Raw genomic sequence first — 24,718 nt, 5'->3', positions numbered from 1 at the left:
TGCTTATCTATGGCGCAGACGGCGTAGGACGAGAGATGGGAGGGAGTGCTTGCTCTTTTTGCATAGCTCCACCCATCCCTCCCACTCACCCAATCAAAAATCTTTAAGTTCTCTTCCGGTGTTTTGGCGTATTTACAGTGTGTTCTGTGGATTCATCATAAGGTATCTGAACACTGAACACAGATTATATAGTGAGGTTTTATATAACGGATTCTTTAGCGATGTACAGCCAGAACGAGTTTTTTTTTTTTTTCGTGTGACACCTTGACTGTAAATTGTAGTGAAAAACGTGCCCTATATATACTGCCAAGCACTGCTTTGATGTTAGCTTTGGTTTGGCTTTGTGAGTATTTGAACAGGATTAGTTGCTTACGTTTTGGACGAGATGGAGAAAATTTGCATGCAATCAAATTTGTCTCCGAGCCACATGTACTCATAGAAAGAGCCATAGGTTCCCGACCCCTGTTTTACAGGATTGAGGTGTCGTTGATGTCATGCACTTTCTGGACAAATTTCAACATCTTACCTAGTGTTCTCTTTTATTGATGTTTTCTATGTTTGTGTACTGTGACCCAATGCTAAATCTATTCCACCCTGGTCATCCCCTGAGGCCCCTTTCAAGGTTTCTTTTTTCCTCACGCTGAGGTTTTGAGTTTTTGGTGTAATTGTAATTCTGTGCAGTCATTTGAGACATTTTTGTAATTAAGGGCTACACAAATAAACGTGACCTGACTGTGATTTGAACCATCTTGGCAGTTATTTCTGGTTCCTACCCCTCTTTTGATATGACAGCGCCAAGAAAAATCAAGTTAATTTTTCGGGCTGGGCTGGGTCTGGCTGTATTTTTTTTTAGGCCCACTCTTACGTCTGGCTAAGACACAAAACTCACTTTTGCCTCCAAGGTACACTTCTAAGAGACCTTTGTATATTTAAGGTAATTTTTAAAACCAGAGGGAAGGTCGCCATTCATCCAACACTAGAACCACAAAAAGATTGGGAAGCTAATGCCTATCAACAACATAAAATACAGAGTCGGAAAAGACTGGTGAGCTTAGGTCAGGGATGTCGAAATCAGTTTGGCTCTGGGGCCGGTTCCAGGCTTAGTTCTCCGGCAGGCCCGATCAGTAAATTAATATAAAATCCAAATATTTAGCTTTAATTTTTCATTAGTATGATTTGCTTTATATTTCATCTTACATTAGTAACCTACCCTCAGATTATATAATCACAGATGACAAGGGATCTTTTATAAGCACAACAAATGTATTCACAAAAAAATCATGTTTGGCATTGAATGTGTTAACTGGTTTATGGAAACAAATGCATGAATGCCGTTTTTACCTTAAACTCACCACGGTATACCAACTCAAATGTTTGCCTTTACTGTCATACTGCTATGAGATAAATAAAAACTAAATGTTTAGCATTTTAGGATGTCAGCTCTTTTACTCATTTGCGCCTTTTAGTGGCCACAGTGAACATTTGGTTTGCAATTATTTTAAAAAGCATAACTTTTGATAAAAAAATGACCTAGAGACTCTTCTTTTTTTTGGCTAACTGAAATCTATGGCGAGACAGATTAAATCAGACAATGGGCCGGTTCTGGTCCGGGGCTTTAAGGTTGACATGATGGCTTAGGTGTAAAGTAAGAGTGATTTTCAGAGATGTTTGTCTCGAAGTTAGGGATATTGAAATTAAATTTAAAAAAGAAATACATTTGGCATCAGCCGTCTTTATTGATTTGAGTTTTAATCATGATTGTAAAGGTTTCTGAAGGATAGAGTGAATTGCAGAAAAGGCAGTTTGATATAGAGAGAAAAATAACTGACTCTAATTGCAATTTCTGGTACAAAATGTTCCAAGATTAATGTTCAGCCTCAGCAGAACTGTTCAACCATTGTTGAGTCTCAAATATAGGAAAAGCATATTAATTCTATGGTTCCATGAATCTTCTCTTGATTCACGTCATTTAAAGAGTTTTAATATTTAATCAGAATTTGGGTTTCATAATTAAAGTGAAATTATCAGTTTTATGAAGGGCAGCTGATTTTGGTGTACTTCATTCATGAATGCCTACTTCAGAAATTTTACAGATAACAATATCTTGTTTCTTTTTTGTCTGATAGGTTGGCGCCAGTATTTGATACTCTTGATTGGAGTAGCCAAATACAAAAGCTTATGGCGAGTTTCTAGTCCTGAGTGCTTCTGGAGGCTGTCCCCACACACACACTGAGCTCTGTTTAAAACCGAAAACCTTATTAGGTCAGCGCACACTTCTTACCTTCAGAAATGACGTCACACAATCATCAAGGTAAGACCCAGTCTTAACATAATTTTGGATTGACAAAGGTTAAACTGTAAACCGCCCTAATATGACATTAATCTGTACTGATGCTGAAATTGTGAAGTAAAATTGACAAATGGGAGGACTAAACTAGTAATTAAGTAATGCGCTACGACTCCTGGTTTTCCAGATAAGCACATTAAAATAACCAAATGGTGTATATAGTAAGTACTACTTATCGCTTTTATTCGTGTGTAACACGCACCCCAAATTTTTTTAAATGAAAAAACAAGGATTACATTTTGTTTCACATTTTGCGGTTGGATTCAACGAGAATCGAACCCAGGTCGCGGCATAACTATTGTACTACCAGTGTTATAGGTGACATACAAAAAGGCAGTAGAATGTATTTCATTATAACACTACTTTTAGTTGCGGTGCCGGAGACTAATGTTAAATTCTTATTGCATTTAGCTTGTTTACATTGATGATGAAGTCTATTCTAGTAGTGTGATAATGAGATGAAACCTAATGCCTTTTCCCTGGCATGAAACCTTTAGGAAGCATTTACTGATTTGAAGTTAAAAAGGGTGACCTTTGTGAATTGTCTAGATCCGGATGACAAAATGTTTTAAGGTGGGAGTGGAGTGTGTTGTAAGATTTTCCAGAGTAAATCGGGCATTTGAGGTGGTGCGTGGCAAACTTTGCGCTGGTAGAAGTACTGTACTTATTAGTGTGTAACGCGCATTCGATCGTGTTTTACTTCGCAGTACCTAAAATAAATGTCAGAGAATGGAGAAAACAGAAATTCGCTCGTAAAGATATCAACGAATGCAAAAAAGCACTACAGGTGAAAAAACTCTTTGGTGTATCTGATGATGTTGGTATTGTGTTCATAATTGTCAATAAATGATTTGAATTATGGGGGCATGCTTTCAACGTTTCTCACTTTCAACGCTTAGTTTGAGCTGAGAAATAGTCAAACAAAATTTATAACAATTCTTAATTAAAGATTAGTGGTGCGCCTTACATACAAACAAATACGATATTTCCTATACACTCACCTTTTTAAGCCCTGACAAATTGTCATTCCTGCTTTTTGTTTGCCATATATATCAGTGATAGTCCAGTGGTAAGGATTCAGCGCGCTCACCTCTGTGACCTGGGTTCTATTCCTGTTGGGTTCAATTTTTTGACTGATCAATTAGTAGAACTTCATATATAATGTGCACATTGTTATTTTCTAGGTAAAACAAAAAGTTGAGCGTTATAGTCTAATAAATACGGTATATGTAATATATGTGCATATGCTAAATAACAAGATAAATTGATGGACAGGTAAAGGAAAAGAAAATTTGTATTTGGAGTGACATGACTTGAGCTGGTGCAGTGGAGTTGATTGGTGGATGCACAGTGAAACAAACTTGAAAACTTGTGAGGAATTTCATGCCCTGCAAATAGTTCTTTGATTTAACCTCCTCTCTCCTAACTTTCCCAATCGTCGATTGGTTACGGCCACATTTCCTAAGCGATGGTAACTACGTGCGTGCTTTTTTTCCCATTTCTTGATGATTGGAAGCTTTGTTTCCATGGTTATCATGTTTTAGATTTCCCTTTAGCATCACGGCAAGCCATGGGACCCTTAGAAAATAAGTACAGTACAAAAATGTAGAGTCTTTACAAAGCACTTGATATTCTGAACTGATTGATTAGAAAGAAAAGCATTGTGGGAGGTAGTTCAGCAGTAACCTTTTCATGACGTCACAATTCAAAGCAATAGCAAGCAAGCATTTTAGATGAGGTAGACAATTAGAAGACAGGCCTCTTAGGGATGCATCAATTGCATGACTTGCACAGTAATACCCACAAACTTTTATAGGTTTTTGGGCACTAGAAATAATTTTTTGTTGACTTATATTGGGGAAAATCCTGCAACGAGGGGCTGTTAAACATCTTATTCCATATTGTAAAGGGAAAACATTGTAAATTGAGGACGCCGTATCCCTGAGGTCTACTATAATGTAGACAAAATATGTATGGGTACTGCTAATGCGTGTAAAAATCAGCGATTGACCAGTCCAATGTGTACCCCTCTTCTCACCCAATGTTGACCGTGATAAGCCGCAGCTCACCCCCAATCCTAATGTGGATAAGTGAAGTCGAAAATGGATGAAAATTGTATCAAGGTTACAACTGGGATTGCATGTTGTACAAGACACAATCCGTCAATGCTGCTGAAAAGAGCTCAGAAGCTCAAAATGAAATTGTAACCATTCGAGCCCCATTGTAATAAGCAGTTGAGTGTTGTAATAATCTATTCATAGGGGCAACATCTGTTGTATTAAAAGATATGAACACATTCCTATTATGAACTCCGACCAAGTCTAGAGAGATTAAATGTAGTAAAACAGATCTGGTTTCATGAGTAGTAATTGGCTCAATAGTTTGAATGAAGGAGAAGGTAATGCTACTTAAGGATTACTTGATTAAGATGGCAGGTTCATTTTTTCCCCCTTAAATCCCAAGTGTGTGTGATATACAGTGACCCATAGTGGTGTAAAATACTTCTTTTGTTTAAAATACATCAATCATAAATAATGAGCAAAATTACATTTGCCATCTTGTAACCTCCTTTTTAATTTAAGTTTAAAAATGTGTATTTATACTTTACAACTCAAGACACCCTTTAAAGAGCTGACATGTTTGGACGTCTTCTTAATAGTCCGGTAGCCCGAATGACAGTTTTGCAAAGCTTGTCGCAGTTGTGTTTTTAGCACTTAACCAATAAGCTATAGGCAGTCAAGTCATGTTTATCTGTATAGCCCTTCATCACAAGAAGTCTCAAAGGACTATACAAACTACAATTAAACCATCCCCTGATCTAAAACCTACACAAGGGCAATAAAAATTTAAAAACTTCAGCATGAGGGGAATGAACAAACAGTACACAGGCAGCATCAAAAATGAAAAATAGGTAATAATAGACTGTCCGGTTGACAACTTCTTGAGGTAAACGTCATTCATAACTATTGACCATAAGTGTGTTTTCAGCTTAGATTCTAACACTTCCACTGATGTTGCAGATGGAATCTCAGAGCATTCCACAGCACCGGGGCCAGAATGGAGAACACTTCCAAACCGGTGGGGTTTCTTTTTGGCTTTTGGGGTTTAATAGTGAACCAGCGTTTTCCGGGCGCAGGCCCTGAGCAGAAACATAGGGGGAAATTAAATCTGAAAGATATGTGGGGGCAAGTACGTGTAAAATTTTAGTATAATACCAACAGAACCTAAAATCATATCTTAAACTGACAGGGAGCCAGTGCAGGTCAGCCAAAATCAGGGTACTGTGATCTAACTATTTTGTCGTAGTTAAAAGCCTTGCTGCAGCATTTTGGACCAGCTGCAGGCTAATGATGCTAGATTTTGGGAGACCAGAGAGACAGGAATTGAGACGGGAGTTAACAAACGCATTAATTATAATCATCGAAAATAGTTAGTTCTTAAGCTTTAAGTTGAAGCCTGAAATCTCGCAACACGACAAAAAGTTCTTGGGAGCGGGCCACAAATAAGATAGACATACAAAATTCATGAAAAAAAGTTTACCTTTGTTAAAAAAAACATGCTGTTATTGCTTTTATATGTGAAAAGGTCAAACACTTTTACCAGTTTCCTCTTTTGTGTCGCAAAAAAAGCAAAATAACATTTCATTAAATATAGACGTGGCTCATTTGAGGCTGGATGCAAGATTCTTTCCTAGAAAATAGACAATAAATAATCTGCAACCTTGAATGTGTTGATATTTATAGATTCCTCAGTAATGAAGAAAAAAAGTGCTGTATATTGATTTGGAATTAAACTGCAGAAAAGGGAGACTATAATGGCTTCTCTTTTCATTATGTTTGACTGCCATTTCTGCATTCAAAGTTTTATAGATTGTGGGTAAAGCACCATAAATATTGTCCTCGATGTGCTGTGAATATTGCCGCTCTTTTGTTAGGCTCTCATGCATTACGATCCAGTATTATCATTTTTCATGAACTCAGTTCACAATTTCCCAAGTTAAAAAGCTTGCGTGTGCTTGCTTGTGTGGATTCAAAAGTTGAAGCAGTAGGTTAGAAAACACATGTGCGTGCAAGGCCGGCGGTGGTCCATTTTTATAATATGTAATGCAAATGAGCTTAGCGACGGGCGCTTTTTTTTTTTTTATCAATCCGGGACATTTTCTTTATTACAGCACGAGCGGGATTTTTAGATTAAATATCGTTTAACATAAATCTCTTCAGAGAGAAAGCAGAATGCTCTGTGGGGTTATTTCCCAGAACACAAGCAGGTCAGACTGATAAGGATTGCACTTCGTTGTTGTTTCATACGTATCGGTTTATGGTAAATCACTTACAGAAATACTCTGACGAGAGTGTGAGAAAATCTCCCTCTATATCTATGCTTTCATTGCTAGCCATTTTCCAAAAAGAGCATCTACCAGAGCCAATCGATTGTAAGCATGGCGGATCCTTCAAGAAAAATTTTGTGTTTCCTACTCATTCTGTTACTGAGTCATACACTGTAGATAATTTGTCAGTTTAAGTGAAATCCAACGTTTTTGTGCAAATAATTCAACATGGTCATATTCAGAAATTGATACGATTTTAATGTATAGTACGATTATTTGCCCACAGTGCAGATGACCCTGCTCTTAAACATGCTGTGCCTTTAAAAGACAACTTTATCATTTCACTGCTGTTCCATTTAGACATAGACAGTGTTTTTTGACGTGTTCAGTCTTGCAAAACCGTGACTCAAGTGCCACAGCAAGTCTCAGACTTTCTGCTTTAGCTCTTTTTTGTGTGTAATTGACTCAGTAACTATTCTAGTTCTTTATCTCATAGTGCTGTGTGAATTATTTCCTCGAAGATAAGATTCTGCTCAGTTTACTGCCTCACTTTGGATTTGTCAGTATTAAACATGCCCTTGTGGACATTCTGTGTATAAGATCCTTGTATATACGGTATGTCTTTAAATGTTAGACCTTCATTGTTCTACTTATTTAACAAAAAAAACTAAAATCATCTTTGGGATGAAAAATCATTTTATTTTCGTTAAGTCACTCAGGACTGACAGGTGTGTAAAATGTTAACTTCATAATCACTAGACTTTGGCCTACAAATGCATTGACTATTTCAAATGTGATCTGCTTTAGCTTGCTGGATTTTGATTTCTTCAGGGTTTGCATGAGTGTTGTTGTTTCAAGGATAAGAAAATGCTTAAATTGTTGGCAAAGTGCTTTTAAATGCATGAAATGTTTGCAAGTGCCCTTTTTTTGGCAGTCTGACTAAAGATCACGCAAAAAAAAAAAGTTTATTTAAAAAAAAAAATCTTTTTTTTTTTCGTCATATGTGGAAATGACGCCAACACGCCTGCTCAGGTGGGTTGTCATTATGGGGTTGCCATGTGACGTGTCACTGCACCCTACCCGTAGCACCCAAAAGGGCTGCTCTATTTAGAAAAATGCTTTTTTTGGCTCAGCTCATTGGGTTGGCTACCAAATGACTCCTCATTATTTTTTTTTATAACCATATTACCAATGATAATAAAACATTTGCACCCAAACAATTGGAATTCGTAATTTCATTTTTTTTAAATACGAAACAGTTTGAGCTTTTCACACACTGAACAAGTCAAACAACGCAAAACTCTTAATGCAAAACAGTCAAATAAAAAATAAAATACTTCATCTTCAGTGCTACAAATGATAAAATGCAAAAAAACCTATTTTTAAATCTATTTTGAGCAATTTAGACCCAGATCCTCTCAAAAACGAGCGTAAAATATAAAAATAAATACATTATAAAATAAAAAGAAAAAAATGTGCAGCGGTGCCAAAGATTAAAAGATTAGATAGATAGATAGATAGATAGATAGATACTTTATTCATCCCCGAAGGGAAATTCACATTTCCAGCAGCATCCCTCTGCTGAGAACAATACAATAATACAATAATAAAACAAAAGAATACAATATACAAATACCCAGTGTGACGTGCAAATGCCCACTGTAGCGTGTTATATAGAATAACTAAATAGTGCTACACAGAATACATATTGCAATAAGATTCGGTAATATGCAATGTAGGTGGTGTGGTTTACTGTGGGCTTTTACTCTGCCGGGTAGAGTTAAAGAGCCTCATGGCATGAGGAAGAAAAGATCTCTTCAGTCTGTCCGTAGTACAAGACAGTGACAGCAGTCTGTCGCTGAAACTGCTCTTTTGTCTGGAGATAATGCTGTGTAGTGGATGCGATGGATTGTCCATGATTGACCGCAGCTTTTCCAGTGCCCGTCTCTCAGCTACTGTTGTTAGGCTGTCCAGCTCTTTGCCCACAACAGAGCTCGCTTTCCTAGCCAGTTTATTGAGACGAGAGGCATCCTTCTTCTTGACGCTGCCTCCCCAACACGCTGTCGCAGAGAAGAGGGCGCTTGCCACAACTGTCTCATAGAATATTTTCAGGAGCTTTTTGCAGATTTTGAAGGAGGCCAGCCTTCTGAGGAAGTAAAGTCGGCTTTGCCCTTTCCTACATAGAGCTTCTGTGTTGGCAGTCCAGTCCAGTTTGTTGTCCAGCTGCACACCCAGGTATTTGTAGGTCTGGACAAATTCTACACATTCTCCTTTGATGGTTACAGGAACCGGGTGAGTTCTGGTTCTCCTGAAGTCCACCACCATCTCCCTGGTCTTGGTGGTGTTCAGGTGCAGGTGGTTTGCGTCGCTCCATCAGATTAAATGCACTCTGCTTCGACGTGATCAATATCGAGTCAAATTTTGGCTCATATTTCTGCTTTTTACATATAAAATACTTCAATACGTAAGACAAAAACAAATTATTATCCAACATGTTTAGATCACTTTCTTGTTTGTAAACAAGTGCGACGTAGCCAAGCTTCACAAATATTGTTGAGCCAGAATTAATGTCAGCTCATAGCAGCTCATCTGTAGGAAAAGCTCAAAATAGCACAACGTATCTGCTAGCAGCAAGATAACAACTTTATTTTAGTCATCAAACTCGACTAAAAAAAAACCCGCTGGATTTCTTGTTTTGAAGGTACTGGAAAAAAAGAAAAAATTGGCCATGAAAGGTGAATGAACCCTGTTTCTTTGTAACAACCTCTAACTCTCAGGCTACTGATATATTCTTCTTCCACTTCTCCTTACCTCCACTTCTAGTTTTGGCCTCAGTGGATTTTCTCAAAATGAGTAGCGTCACTGCCAACAAGCAGCTGAAATTTTTCAGTAGAGAAACATTCGAAAGTTGCTTAACTGGGGCCATCACTGGCTTGAAGGCCCAAATATTTGCAAACCACATAAGATCCTCATGCTAACTCACAAATAAACATTCTGCGAAAACATGCTCTCAAAGAGCAGCGGCTGATGTCAGGTGTTGGCAGTGCACATTGATAAAAAACGCTAACGCTCCAAGCTGACAGTGATTATTATTACAGTATATTTTAAGCCTGAAAGAGTTTTTCTGCTTCTTGTTGCCGATTGGAACCCCTGGTAACGCTCAAACACACGATCAGTAACATTTATGATTAGATGCGAGTCTGTTTGTTAGTATTTGCTTATGCAAAAGTTATGTTAGAAGCACATTTACCGAATGATCGTAAACGGCTGTATTTGCATTCACACCTTTTTGTTTTCCTTTGATGGCTTGGCAGTATGTTGGCTACGAATGTAAATGTTTAAGAGACACATTGAATAAGAGGTAGTTTTCTTAAGTAAAAGTGGAATTAGAAATTGATAAGATTAGGCTAGGGCGATAAAACAGTAACGATAATTATTGTCATAGCATACTGGCCTATATAGATAGTAAAATCATTCAATATAAGTTGATATTTTAAAATGTATTTAAACCACCCGAACATCTGAGAAAATAGGGGCGCTAAGCAATGAAAATGCAAATTTCAGACCAACGTTCAGGAGACTAAGAAAGTGACGCGAACCAGCCAATCATTTTGCAGTAATTAGGCCTCATGAAATGAAGGCGAAAGGACTACAACTGGGTCAAAATGAACGATAAAGAGACAAATGATACCCAGCAGATCCACTTAAACCATGCTGAAACAGCTGTAGACAGTAGAGGCCCCTCATTTTAGTTGTTAAGATATTATGCTTACGTAAGAGTTTGGTTTGGGAAAAAAAAAAAAAAAAAAAAAGAAATACCTACCACAGGTGGGAACACCGTGACCTGTCACAGAGCAGCATTAAAGTCTGATACTGTGGATAAACTGATGTTTCTGACCTGCAAACTTTAAAGGCAATGGCTGCTATTTGTAACATTCCTTAAATTGAACATTTTATTTTGCCTATTTTGTTAACATAGTCTTCATACACAAAGGCTTTATACCATGTTGCTGAGTGTAAACTAAAGTTTTTGTATTTATGGTTATCTAATTTTTGCATTTTGATGACCTAATTTTGGTGACTTACAATTTTAATAGATCTCATATTTTTAAAATGCACTACTGTGGTTTCACCATGCATCTTTGTTCTTACATTAAAGATTGGTTAAAGCAGCATCTGGTTTTGTCAACTTCCACTCTGGGACAAAAATAAGATTTAAAATGTAAAAGAGAAAAATGCACAAACATTTGTTGTATGTAGTTGTTTTGCCTCTAATGAGCCTGCACCTGGTTTACGGAGATAATAATTTTTTTAATTGATTTTATTTATCATATTCTAGTAATAGGACTGAGGTTTATGAATTTATGTCTCTACCAACCACTGTGCCTAATTGGTTCAAATAGGGAATTCATTAGTATTTTTTTGTAAGAATCTGCAGTATGCTCAATAAAAGACCAATTTTATCAACTTTTCTTTTGTTTATTATACTTTGTCACATAATTAAATCAGCTTGAACTAAAAACATTTTTTTTTATCTCATTATTCAACTAATTGTTTCAATAGTTGGTGACTAGTCGACTATTAAAAAAAGTTGTTAGTTGCAGCCCTAAGTTGAAATTGCATATTGTTTATATTATTGTCTATTCAATGTACCTAGTTTGTAGACAAATCTGGTACTCAACCGGAACCCAACCCACACTCCAATCACTACCACCCACACACAACCACAACATTTCAGCAAGAAGATCAAGTGATATGTGTTGCACAGTCTTTTCAAAGACGCAAATTCGATTAGTTTGAAATAGTAATCCTTAGTTTTAGACATGGCATGATCAAAACAGCCGTCTTCTGACGAATTCACCTATTATATGAGATGATGTTACGGTGTATAGTGTGTTTGGTTCCCCATGACGCTTCTAATGTTATTGTATGCTTAAGCATCATCATCATCCGTGGGGAACTTTGCATTGTTGGCGAGGGCCTGCTGCTGACGTAAATGGCACTGTCAAAACACGTGTCAATACCCAGGAGTGTTGGGTGTCCCTGGATGATGCAGGAAACAAACAAACATGGACAGGTTTTTTTCTCTGATCCATTTCATCCAGCATGATGAAATAACAACAGGCATGTTGGAATTTTTTTTAAGATTTGTTGAGCTACTTTTCATCATCTCATCTCATTAGCTGCACTGCTTATCCCCAGTAGGGTCACGGGGGTGCTGGAGCCCATCCCAGCAATCATCGGGCACTGGGCTGGGGACACCCTGAACTGGTTGTCAGCCAATCGCAGAGCACACTGGGACAGACAACTCGCTCGCTCATTCACACCTAGGGACAATTTGGACCAGCCAGTCCACCTGAAATGCATGTCTTTGTAATGCCGGAGGAAACCGGAGTGCCCGGAGGAAACCCACGCAAGCACGGGGAGAACATACAAACTCCGCACAGTAAGTCCGGTAGCTGGATTTGAACCCACACAGGAGGTTCCCAAGACCTTAGAACTGTGCCGCACACGCGCTAACCACTGCGCCGCCGTGCTGCCCTGCGCTACTTTTATTACTATATATTATCACTATTTTTCTTATGCACTTACAAAATTTGTCCGTATCCAAGCACTACTTCTGAATAGCTCTAAATAAACAAAATGAAGGTTCTGGATTGCCTTAGTAGCAGCACGGCGGCGCAGTGGTCAGCGCGTGTGCGGCACAGTTCTGGGGTCATGAGATTGAACCTCCTGTGTGGAGTTTGCATGTTGTCCCCGTGCTTGTGTGGGTTTCCTCCGGGCACTCCGGTTCCCTCCCACATTCCAAAAACATGAATGTTAAGTTAATTGGCCAGTCCAAATTGTCCCTAGGTGTGAATGAACGAGCGAATTGTCTGTCCCTGTGTGACCTGCAACTGTCTGGCAACCAGTTCTGGGTGTCCCCTACCCACTGCCCGAAGACAGCTGGGATGGGCTCCAGCACCCCCGCGACCCTACTTGGGATAAGCGGTGCAGATAATGGATGGAGTGCCTAAGTCAAAGTCCGGATTTAAATCCAAGTGGTGTGCTGTAATGTGACCTTCAACATGCCATTTTTGCAAGAAAACCCTCCAATATGGCAGATTTGAAACTATTTTGCAAGGAAGAGTGGGCCAAACATCCTCCACATCGTTGTGAAAAACTCATTACCAATTATCATTAACTTTACATTTTTGTTATCGCCTCCAAAGGTGGCCCAACTCACTATTAGGTTAAGGGGGCAATACTTTTTTACATAGGGCCAGGTTTTGATATTTTTTGTACCATTATAAATGGGGAAAAACATTTTTAACTCCATTTTGTATTTCCTTGGGTTGCCTCTGTAATATTAAAATTGATTTGATGATCTGAAACCTTTATGAGTGATAAATATGCAAAAAACACGGATATCAGGAAGGGGGCAAATAATGTTTCACGGCACTGTTCATATATTCTTTGCTGTTGTATGTAAAGATGCAGCTGAGTGTAGCGCTCATTGTCACGGATAAAAAGACGAATGAGACTTAACTTCTTGCGCCTCAACCCCGTACCAACTGAAAATGTTAATTATTGGGTCAATGCCTTGACCTTTATGAAAATATGCAATAAACACAGAAATCTAAAGGGGCAAACACTACTTTGTGGGACTGTAATTTTGTCATACCACTGTAGTAGGAGTTTTTAACATGAGCAGCGATAACAAAGTATGTTTGTTTTAGTGCAGTTGCTATGCTTGACACACATCTTTTTCACTTAACAATTGCTACCTATCTGTTTTCACAAATGCCAAATCCCCAAATATTCTCGCAATGTTTGACTCGGGTGGTCGACTCATTGGTTCCAAGTCCAACATGAGCTGCAACAACCACCAGACTCCTTCATCTCTGTTCACATGTTTGTAAATTTAGCAACCTGAAAGATGTGGGCGAACATATCATCCTCCTGATTGTTATGCCATGTTATTAATAGGGGATTACTAGACTTATAAATATTTTCTGCATTTTCCGGCCTACAAGACGCACCTAAAAACCCCAAAGTGGCCCGCAATTTGAAAGTGCGCCTTGTAAGCTGGTGTAAGATCCCGTTGCATACAATGGTTTGCGATTGTCTGAAATCCTTGCCTTAATATACAGTGGAACCTCGGTTTTCGAACGCCTCTCAGTTCGATCAAATCAGAGTCCGACCAAAAATTTCGAGAAATTCTTGCATCGCTGTTCGGTCCAAAAAAATGGAAGTTCGAACGCCGGTAATGTGTGAGTGCGTACGCTAGGGTGCGATGCTGAGCGGCGCACGAGTGTAGATCACTCTTTTAGTGACCAACTGTTGTCCCGTGCGGACGTGCTTCGTTTTGCTTTCGCTTTTAATATAGGTGTACGAAGTGTTTTAGCCCCTAATTAATCCTCCGAAGAAAGTCAGTGTAAGCAGCAAAGTTACTACAGGTGAAAAAAGAAAAGTAGTGAGTACAACTAATGCATTTAAGAAAGAAATAATAGCAAAATATGAAGGAGTTGTGCGAGCGCCTTCTGCTGACCACCACAAAGGTAAGAAATCCTATTCATAATTCTTTTCTTTATCCTTTTTTTTTTTTAACATGTTCATGTTAGCGTAATCTTTCGTATGGAAGATTACGATAACGCGAACGTACGATTAGCCTGGGTTAGCTTTAAGTTTACGTTAAACATTCAAGCTAAACATTCAGGGTGTTGGAACGGAGCCCAACATCGCGGGTGTTGGAACGTAGCCCCCTTTCTGATGCACCGCTCACCACTTGTTGTGGAGACCCGGGTGCTAAATGACTTGTAAACGACCTGATGTTTTTATTTTTACACGTTCATGTTAGCGTAATCTTTTGTACGGAAGATTACGATAACGAGAACGTACGATTAGCCTGGGTTAGCTTTAAGTTTACGTTAAACATTCAAGCTAAACATTCAGGGTGTTGGAACGGATTAAAACGATTTACATTATTTTTAAATGGAAAAATGATTTCGGTGATCGAACAAATCGGTTTTCAAACAGGGTTCTGGAACAGATTATGGTCGAGAACCGAGGTTCCACTGTATACCGTATGTGTATAAAATGCACAACTGTTATAGACTAATAAATATGGTAGTTGTTATTGTAGCTTTAATTCCATGCACTTTATAGTCCAGTGCGCCTCATCTATGAAAAGTATACGACAAAAGACAATTTTTAGTGGTGCGCCCAACAATCCAGTACACCATAGTTTGGAAAATGTGGTACTTTACATACCATTAAAATTAATGATAAGTTGAAGAAAAATATAACTTTTGAATTTAGGTTGTTATAGATAATACACATTTTCAGAAAATATACAGTACTAATCTGTTTTTAAAACAGGATTAAATAATATCTATAGTATTAAAAATAAAAGTACAATTTGTATTCCAGGGTTTAATAATTGATGAAATAATTCCTTCTAAAAATATTCCAATGCTGCAGTCCGATGTCCTTCCTTTCTTGATTGGCTCAATGTAATAGGTTTCCTTTGTTACATTTTATTTTTCTCTATTTTTTTTTCATTTAATGACTGCTTTTCATCCTCTTCTCCAAATGCACGTCGCATTGCTTAAATCTCGGGGTGAAAGGGTTAAAAGCTCTTGCTGCATTAAAGAGGGCTTATCCCAGTGTCTATTTTTAGAAGCACACACACAATATATGTGACACTTGCGTGCGTGACGAGCAAACAAATCATTATTTCTGGCCTCTTGTGTTGATTCCTTCATCACACTTGAGCATGTTTTTTTTTTTTTTTTTTTTTTTTTTTTTGTCCTTGCCTCGTGCCGAAAGGCTAAAAAAAGCACAACAAGTGCATGCATGGCCAAACAACCGTTTTTTCAAAGTGACCACTGCGGTCAGAGCGTGAAGGCTATTTTAAACCTTTTCACGTTTTTGCTGTTGTCTACATGTGCAAACACGTTTTTCCCCTTAAAGATTTATCATGCAAATTACAAAATAGCGGCAAATTGCAAAATGTTGCTCGGCAGCGTGCAAATGGCGTGCCACACCCTCCCTCTTCTGGCTGTGATTTTGTGGGCCTTGTTGCCTTTTTGCGCGTTGCACGCTTTGACCCTTTACTGAAGCACATCACTCACAAAGGACGTGAACCTTACCAAGGCGATGTTATTCGTGTATTTAATTGATTTTGGGACAGCTTGCAAAGCTCGAGCTAATGAAAGGAGCTGTGTGCATCTTTTGTTCGTATCCCCTTTACTCTGTGAGAAACGGGATACACTGTGTGCTGCCAATGAGCTGCCTGCTGTAATTAATGTTTACAATCTGGGTTCAGACCCCGATTTATAACGGGGTCTGAACCCAGATTTGAAACCCGCCTAGATTTGAACCAGTATGGTGATTTATATTCAGAGTTCGTATGGGAGATTGAAATCCTTGAAAATGCTTGAGTTTTAATGCTGTGTTTTCAAGGATTGACAAATGCTTGAATTTTTGGTGAAGTGCTTGTAATTGCTTGAAATTGTTGCCATGTTTCACAAGTGTGTTCTAAAATGTCATGGTTCTCTGGTGGCTTTAAATTATAGTATGATATATTAAATCATAAAAGAGCATCAGAACATGAAAAAAATACATTTTGAAATTAGATTACCGCACAGTAAACATTCTCAAGTGTGGTCACTATATAAACTTCCCAATGAATCTTAGTTTTTAAGTGCCTAGTGGTAGCCTTATTAATGTCTTTTTAGCCAACACTGATTTGGGTCACTTCCTGACTAGAGTAATAAATAAACATCCAATCTCATCATGGATCTATAATAATAAACGGAAACGCTTGTATTTATTATATTGTGACATATTTGAGGAAAATAATGACCTAAAAGACTGAATACAAAATCTGTCCCTGCTTTGTGTGTGGGCTGCATGTCCTCCGTACACTCTTCAACTGAGCTAACCGAAGGTCTCATGGGGGAGAACCTCCCAGACCTTGATCACAGAATCAGCTAGTTCTTTAACAATCTGTGCCGTGACACCACAGCAATAAACTGTACCGGTGGAGTTACGATTGCGCGAAGTTAAAAAGTTTATACAACTACAAATTTTGGAAGGGGTCATTGAACAGAAAGTGAATAATATTTCAAAGAAGGCCAGAATACTTGTTTCAAGATGTTTCTTTAAATTATTGTCAGTTTTAACATGAATGTGAAACGAAGAACTACATAACTTACAAAAGTCTGCTTGTTAGTTGCTAACAAAAATGTAAAATGCAACACAATAAAAGGGCTAAAGAAAATTTTAGGATTATGCAATGGTAACCTTGCATGCGACGAACTTTGAGTACAATACATTTTTCACCAACTCTGTTTCAATAACAATAAAACAATATGATAACACTCGTAGGCACATTCTGTACTTATAGTATGCGTAAACTGAGTAACATTGATGCAGTTTATCGAGTTGTGGATCAACTGACCAGGTTTCAGTCAAATTGGATGACTTTAGAGTAATAAACTGTCTAAGACTTTCCTTTGTAGTGAGTTATAGTCAATTGCACAATTGCATTCATTGATTCCGAGCTACCAAATACCACAAATCTTCCGTGGTTTACTTAGCCAGTTTATAGCAAATTGCGAATTACACATTTTCGATGAGAACTACCAAATTGGGAGGGAGAAAAAAGCAATGTTATTTTTGTATTGAAAATGTTGAGTGTTACAAATATTGAACAGTTATCAGGGCTCGTATGGGTGCTTGAAATACTTGAAAATGCTTGAATTTTAATGTTGTGTTTTCAGTAGTTGAAAAGTGCTTGGGTTTTGGGTGAAGTGCTTGTAAATGCATGAAATTGAAGCCAGGTTTGCAACAAGTTTGCCTAAAATGACACTTACACTGCTCTCTGATGGCTTTGCTTTGCCATTGCCATTTTTTCTTTTCTCGTGGTTAGTGGAAACTGGCATTTGTTAGTATGGCATTGTCATAGGAACTTTCATCAAACCCTACGGGTCGCTTCCAAGACAACAGGTGCACCCTACACCTAAACAAGGTGCTATGAAATATATGTTTGTGCAAGGATTACTTTCCAGTGGTAAATTGTATCGGGAACTCCCTGCAACTGAAAATGTAAGCTACAAATTACTGTAATTTTTACCCAACACCTATATGGGGAGAGATTGATCTCAGAAACAAATATATTTGCGATTTACTCAAGATCTAAAAATCATATGACTTGATAAGTGCACATGAAAGATTAAAAATATCATATGTAAATCAAAGATATATTTGTGGCTCTGCAAAGTACATGAATCACACAGGATTTTTTTGTTTTTAATGGCATTGGAGAAAATGGAAAATTGGCTTTGAAAGTCCCCAAATGCTTGTATTTGGCCATGAAAAAGGTGTTTCTAGCAAATGACAATACACACATTTTATATGGAAACTACAAAAATTGAAAGAAAAAAACAATCAAGCATTGTTAATTTTTGTATTGAAAATGTTAATCGCTAAAAAATACATTGATCATTAAAAATATGAATCATTAATATTCCTACCAGTTTCTACAATTACGTACGATAATTTCTTTTGCTGTTATTTTAAGTGATAACATTGTCCAAAAACCATTTCATGTTATTAGGAAAAATAAAATGATAATCTGAAAAATCTCTATCATTTCCGAAATATGATTGTGAATGTTTGGCAGCTCTGTTGATTCATTAACAGTCTTTTTTTTTTAACTGTTGTTTTTTTTTTAACTCTCCTGGAATGTTTTATGTGACACAATGCATTTCTGTGACCATTATTAGGACGTGAACTTAAAGTATGATAACTGAGCCATTTATAAATATTTTTTTACTTCCAATCATTCAAAATGTTCAGTGGCAACAGACCAATCCATACTCATTGTAGTTTTTCAATTAATTTATTCTCCCAACAAGCGTTTGCATTTGAGCTCCTAAGTGTTTACTTTTCAGTGCTCCCTCTTTGTTTGAAATTACTAAAAAACATGAAAATGTACATAGATGTACCTGCATAAGCATGATTGACTTGTAGTTATGTTAATGGTTGCTTACAAAATACCATTTTCAGGTTTATGTTTTGATGGTTAATATTTGCAAAATACTGTTTACAAAAAAACATCAATTAATTTAAGACGAGAATAAAACATCACATTAACAAGTATTTTTATTTAGTTTTAAAAGCATCAAAATGTCTTATGCCCATGGTTGATCCGTTTCTTTGCTATCATTCGCAATGATGTCCACTAATGGGAAGTACAGTCGTGACCCAGAGGAAAAGGCTTCTCAAGGATTATATTGTTTGATTACTTGCATTGTTCCTGTCAAGTTCACCTTGCTCGCAGTGCATTCAACACAGGCAACTGCCTGAGCGGCGTTGCAGCGAGTTCAATGACATTAGGGCTCCATCAATGCCAGAACCGAGCGACATTCGGCAATGCGGCAGACAAAGTGACCCGGCATCTTCTGCAACCTTTCTTTATGGCACCGTCCATCACATGCTCGCCCCCTTGACGGGCAGGAGCTGCATTTGCTTGAGTTGACTAACCGAGTGCCTGAGGCGAGCTGAGGCTATTTATAGATCCCCGTCTCTTTGTATGCTCTCTCGTTGGGGATTTGAGTGGAGGATGAGGAGAAAGGGAGTGCTGCATAACAAGGTTTCATCTCCGAAGATTTGGGCCCTGTTTCACAGGGCAGTTGCAGTTTGATGGACACCTGTTTCGGATGTGCGTCTCAGGTATCCAATGTGTGGTTTGGATGAAAAGTAAGTTTTTCAGTTTTACCACAAGTGCAATGCCTGAAAACATCACCCCTGTCCCGGACCTTCTTATTTCCCTTTATTAGTGTCCCAGATGTAAAGCAGATCTTAAATAATTGTGCAAAAGCGGTTCCCAATTACCATATTTTATGCACAATAAAGTGCATCAGATTATAAGGCGTACCCACCAAAAAGTCTTGTGTCAAATATTTTTCATATAAATGGCGGTCTGGACTATAAGGCGCATGAAAATATAACCACAGTAAGAGCTACCATATTTGTTTGCGTACAGTATAACCGTTGTGCATTTTATATACTTACGGTGTATATTAGTGTAAATTGCAAAACCTATGCAACAGGAATTGAACTAGGGTTGCGGTGGTGAGAGCGCCAAAACTTAATGGTGCCACAGAATGGAAAAGACCAAAAGTCATCCCGAAAGATATAAATAAATAGCAAAAAGGTGTATCTGATGAATTGAACTTGGCGTTAATTTATATCTTTCAGGGATGACTTTCTGTTTTCTCCATTCTCTAACATTTGTTTCCGGCACATTGAGTAAGACAGTGTGATAAAATCTTAATGCATTTTTGTATTTCATCCGTACATCTGGTGGCCTAGTGGTAAAGTAACACACCACCTGTGTTCAAGTCCCATAGCATATTAAATTTCTGGCCAATTTCGGGTTTTTAAGTGGGCTTTAAAGTCCTGAAAATACGGTACTTCCTAAGCAACAGGTGTCATAGCATGCAATCGTTTGGAGTGCAAACTCTGCAAGCTCATCGCAAGATCTTTTTAAAGAGGATACATTTGTTGTTTGGAATAGGAAGGCCAGACAGTCTTACTTACATCTTTGTTCCCTCACCTAACAGACTTCAAAACGTCAGCCATTTCTGAAAGTTTCAAATTTGCATAAACGATGGAGCTGGACCAACCAATGTCCTATTCTCAACTCGTGTATTCTACATTGATTGGCACGTCTGAGGTGCAGCAAGAGACAAATCGGTGGAGGATGCGTCCTCAAGCTTTGCTGGTAATTAAGCGTACGCGCCAGCTCGGTCCAGTGAGAGTTCCAGAAATAGCGAGACGCCTGTTTTCCTCTCTTTTATTCGTCCGAAGGGATTTTACATGGTTCTCATCTCCTATGCGAAGACTAATTGCATGTTTTTTCCTAGTCAGAGGGTCACATTCCTGCTAATATTCTGGGTTGATAAAAAAGGAGGGGATTTGTAGACACACACATACGTGTGTTTCTTTGTGCATGTATTTATACACACGTGTACGTATATGCAGTAATCCCTCGTTGTTTCACGGCTCATGTTCATGTTCCCAATAGAAATGTGCACTAGTGCCTAAGTCGGTCAACCAGTCATATTTCATATCAAAAAACAATATTGCAAAATAGTAGCAAGATTAAAGATAAAATTATAATCAGTTTTCAGTGCTTTTATTTGTTATTCAGAATGTTCTTTCCATGGCACAATTTTTGACTTGATTGCGACAAAATATTAAAGTCAAGTCAAGTCCTCAAACCTAGAACAAGTCCAGTAGCTTTTCTTTCCTCTGTCTAACAGCATAGGAGCTACTCTCAGGCATTGCTGAGGTTTGTATTCGAGACTGTATCGCTATATACAAAAAATGTAATCAACCTTTTTTTCTCCTCCTGGCCCTTTCAAAAAATGTTTAAGCCAATGCGGCCCACGACTCAAAAAGTTTGCCCACCCCTATATATATATATATATATATATATATATATATATATATATATATATATACACATGAGTGCAGCTGTGTCTTGTTTAATTATCTATTCCCTTCTTGCCTCCCTTGTTGTCTTGGTTCTCCTTGCCTCATCCTCCCCTCCTCTTACCTCTTGTCTTCCCCTACACCTCCTCATTCGCCTCCATTGGTCTCTGTCACTCTGCTTTTTATAGCCATTTCTTCCCAAGACTCTGCAGCTACAAAAGCCTTTTCATGTCGCCACTATAATTACAGACACACACACACCCCTAACACACACTCAGTCAAACATGCACTGGGGAGCGCACCGACAGCAGTGTGTCTTTGTACTTGGATGCGTGTGCGTGCTCCGCATGTGCTGTTTTACACAAAAGGGTGAGCTATTTTTACCTCCAACGCGCCCCCTCTCCTCGTTTCTCCCCCCAACCCAATCCCTCTTTTGCTGCTGCCAGCCACGTTTGCTATGCTGAGCACAGGCAGTATCAGTCGAGCCCCAACATCACCCATTCGCACGCGGAACCCACGGTGATGCAGGCGGCTCTCGCCCCCGCCGTCCCTCACATGCAAGTGTGTTTTGAGACACCTTTGAAAATTCCTCATGTCACAGCCAGATGCTGGCGCACTCACCGCAGTGCCGATATACTAACCGACAGCCGTGCCGATCGCTTGAAACCGGTTTTCCGGGACTGAAGAGCCGATTAGTGGGTTCGCCGCTACAAGCGCATCCCAATGTTGCGGACCATATTTGAAGCGGAGTGCTCTCTCTCTCCCACAGAGGGGATCCTGGGAAAGGAGCAGCCGCTGGAGGTTCTCAAGACGTCGGTGCTTAACCACATCCCAACAGGTTGGACACCCTTGTTTACGTTTATGTGTGTTTGTGCTTAGGTACTTGTACCACAAAGTGTATCATGTACATCAGGGGTCCGGAACGTATGGCTCGCGAGCCAGATATGGCTAATTCAATGAGTACATCTGAATCGGAGATTAAATGAGGTTCTATAGTAATCTTTTGTATTACTGTCCAATTTTACTGGATGTGAAGCCAAGATACACAGATAAACATTTGTTTGGTCTAAAATATATTGGAGAAAGTTTCAACTACAGTTCACACCCACATTGTTACACTTTCAGACCTTGTTTTTGCTATACGTCTCTTAGGAATCCTTTATATGGAAGCTCGTAAAATATTGCATGTTAACTGTTAAGACACTTTATGATGAAAACCCACACAACAAACTGTAAATGCCCGAAAATGCCAGCCAAGCACTGAGAGCAATTTAATTGGGTGAGTGGTAGAGGTGGGCAGATCTTTTGCACACATAGCGCACTACCCTACTAACATCCATATCCTTCTTGTTTGCAGTATTTATTGACATTTTTATAAAAGAACTCTGCTTACACCTTATTTTGAAACCATTATTTATGACAAAAATGACAGTCAGAATGAGCCACAACGATCTCAAGTAACTGCGGGAGAGAGACACATTTTAAGAGATATATTTGTTGATAATGGGACACAGGGTCTGGCAAAATTGTTTTTATAGATTTTATTAATTCATCAGTGAATTAAAATATGCTCCAGAAAGAGCGGGTTTGGCGTGTTTGTTGAATAATTTTGTTTTACAATTTATGCTATGGTTATCAAAATATACAAATTATATATCTATATATATATAAAATTGAGTTCATGGCTCTTTCAGTTCAAAAAGTTCCTGACCCCTGGTGTACATGTCTCCATTATTCAGGCTAAAAACGTTTTTTTTTAAAGAAATTTGTCAACATCACAAAACGGAATAAAGACTGTTAATAGTTGGATAATTTGTTTCATTAAGAGACAAAGTAGGATAGTGCTGTTTTTTAAAGTGACGTGAAATTTCTCTTCTGTTTTTTAAAAATACTGTATTTTTCGGACTAAAAGGGACACCTTAAATTCACAAACTGGCCAGAAATTTGAAAGTGCGCCTAATCACGCATTGCGCCTTGTGTACTGAGAAATACGCTAGGTAAGATTGGAAACTCATACAGTATTAGTATGTGTTAGATGCTGCACAAGGTTTTACACTATACCGTATTTGTGCAATGATTGATCAATGGTAAAACATCGTTGAACAAACAACTAAACCATCAGTGATACCAACGATATACAAAATGTTTATTCACAGTACCAGAAAGAGAGTTAGAGAATGGAAACATCAGCTGAGCATCCCACAGTCAGACGTCTGTTAGCTTGTTGCTTTGGAGGAACAATCATCTCCATCTTTTCCTGAACCCCATACAAGGTTTTCATATGTTGTCGGGGTTACTTTCTGCCTGCTGCCTGTTAAGCTCATTAAATATTGAATCTCACTGAAATCACCTCTTTAAAAATTCTTCTAGTCTGTTGTCTTGGATGCAAAGCTGAGCTTGGCCAGGCCAGTCGTGTTTTCAAGTCAATCATGTCCCTACAAGTTAAATGTTGTTTCCTTGTTTATGCAAATTAGGAGCGCAGCATTAGTCAATCAATCTTTGTTGTCTTGTATTACAAAAAAGAGCTAAAGCGTCCTGGTAAGCAAACGCTGGCTTGATCCAACACCGTTACATAAAGTGATTTTGGGATCATCTAATCATCTGTATTTGAGTTTTTTATCGTCCATTTGATTTTAATGGTTCATTCTAATCACATTTTTAACAAAGTAAAAAAAAACAACTGACAACCAAATTTGTCATGAATGAGACTAATAAAAAGGAGTGCACACTTTGACGCTATAGGTAATGGATAGAGCAGGTGTAAGTTGTAAGATCAACGTTTCAGCTCTGCAAGGGTGTCATGGTTACAATCAGATTAAGCTATTTTGTTCAGTTATCTATGAAGAATGAATAAATGAAACTATTTCGAACATGAGAAAACAAAACAACATGTCAAAAAAATCAAAATAATGTTTACGTAACATCCAAAAAGAACACGAAGAAGCATATGCTTATTTAATCCTACCCCTTCGACTTCCTAAATAATTGTGTCTTATAGCTAGATCTCCTGTGTATTTTCATATAAAAATACCACAGAAATACAGTTATTTACATGGGTTCTGTGGATGTACAGTCACATCATCATCATCATCTTCACCACAACCATCAATATTTTTACCATCCATCATCATCATTTCTGTCTCCATATATGTTCAGCATACTACGCGACCACCACCTCTTTGACCTGCTGCTTTTCGGCAGACGCTACAGGTCACACAAAACAAAAACAAAAACAGACTCAGAGACATTTTCTTCCCCAGAGCCATCACCACCCTTAACACACACTGCACAAAAACGGAAACTCTTGCAAACACGCTACCCCATACACATGTAAAATTGTATTCATGCCTATGCTTACGTTGCACAATGTTGCCTATTTTGCACTACCGCATATTGCACTAGATAGATAGATAGATAATACGATCCTAAAACTTTACGTAAACATAAAATGTAAATATCTTCTGCCTCTAAATGCCCACACTTTCTTGTGTAAATATTGTGTAAATTATCTTTTATCTTTTTTTTTAATTCTCTCAGTAAAATGTGAAACTGGA

General features: G+C 38.2%; 1 protein-coding gene across 3 annotated transcripts in view; it reads left to right on the top strand.

Annotated features, from left to right (window-relative positions):
• The window catches only part of LOC148369707 (histone deacetylase 4-like), an 81,585-nt gene that overhangs the window by 10,623 nt on the left and 46,244 nt on the right, over window positions 1-24,718 (top strand). The window contains exons 2-3 of one of the 3 annotated variants that reach the window (XM_088331846.1): window positions 2,127-2,311; window positions 21,934-22,002. In XM_088331846.1, the coding sequence (XP_088187972.1) occupies window positions 2,290-2,311; window positions 21,934-22,002 (91 nt within the window). In that variant the 5' untranslated portion in view covers window positions 2,127-2,289. Of the gene's footprint in view, window positions 1-2,126; window positions 2,312-21,638; window positions 22,003-24,718 lie in introns of those variants that run through there. The other 2 variants (XM_088331847.1, XM_088331845.1) reach the window with 2 other exon arrangements.

Source organism: Urocampus carinirostris, chromosome 3 (assembly GCF_059441175.1).
Source record: "Urocampus carinirostris isolate Australia breed hairy pipefish chromosome 3, RoL_Ucar_1.0, whole genome shotgun sequence".
In the NCBI taxonomy this organism is placed as follows: Eukaryota; Metazoa; Chordata; class Actinopteri; order Syngnathiformes; family Syngnathidae; genus Urocampus; species Urocampus carinirostris.
Note: the sequence above shows the minus strand (reverse complement) of the source record. Positions and strands in the feature narration are given on the sequence as shown.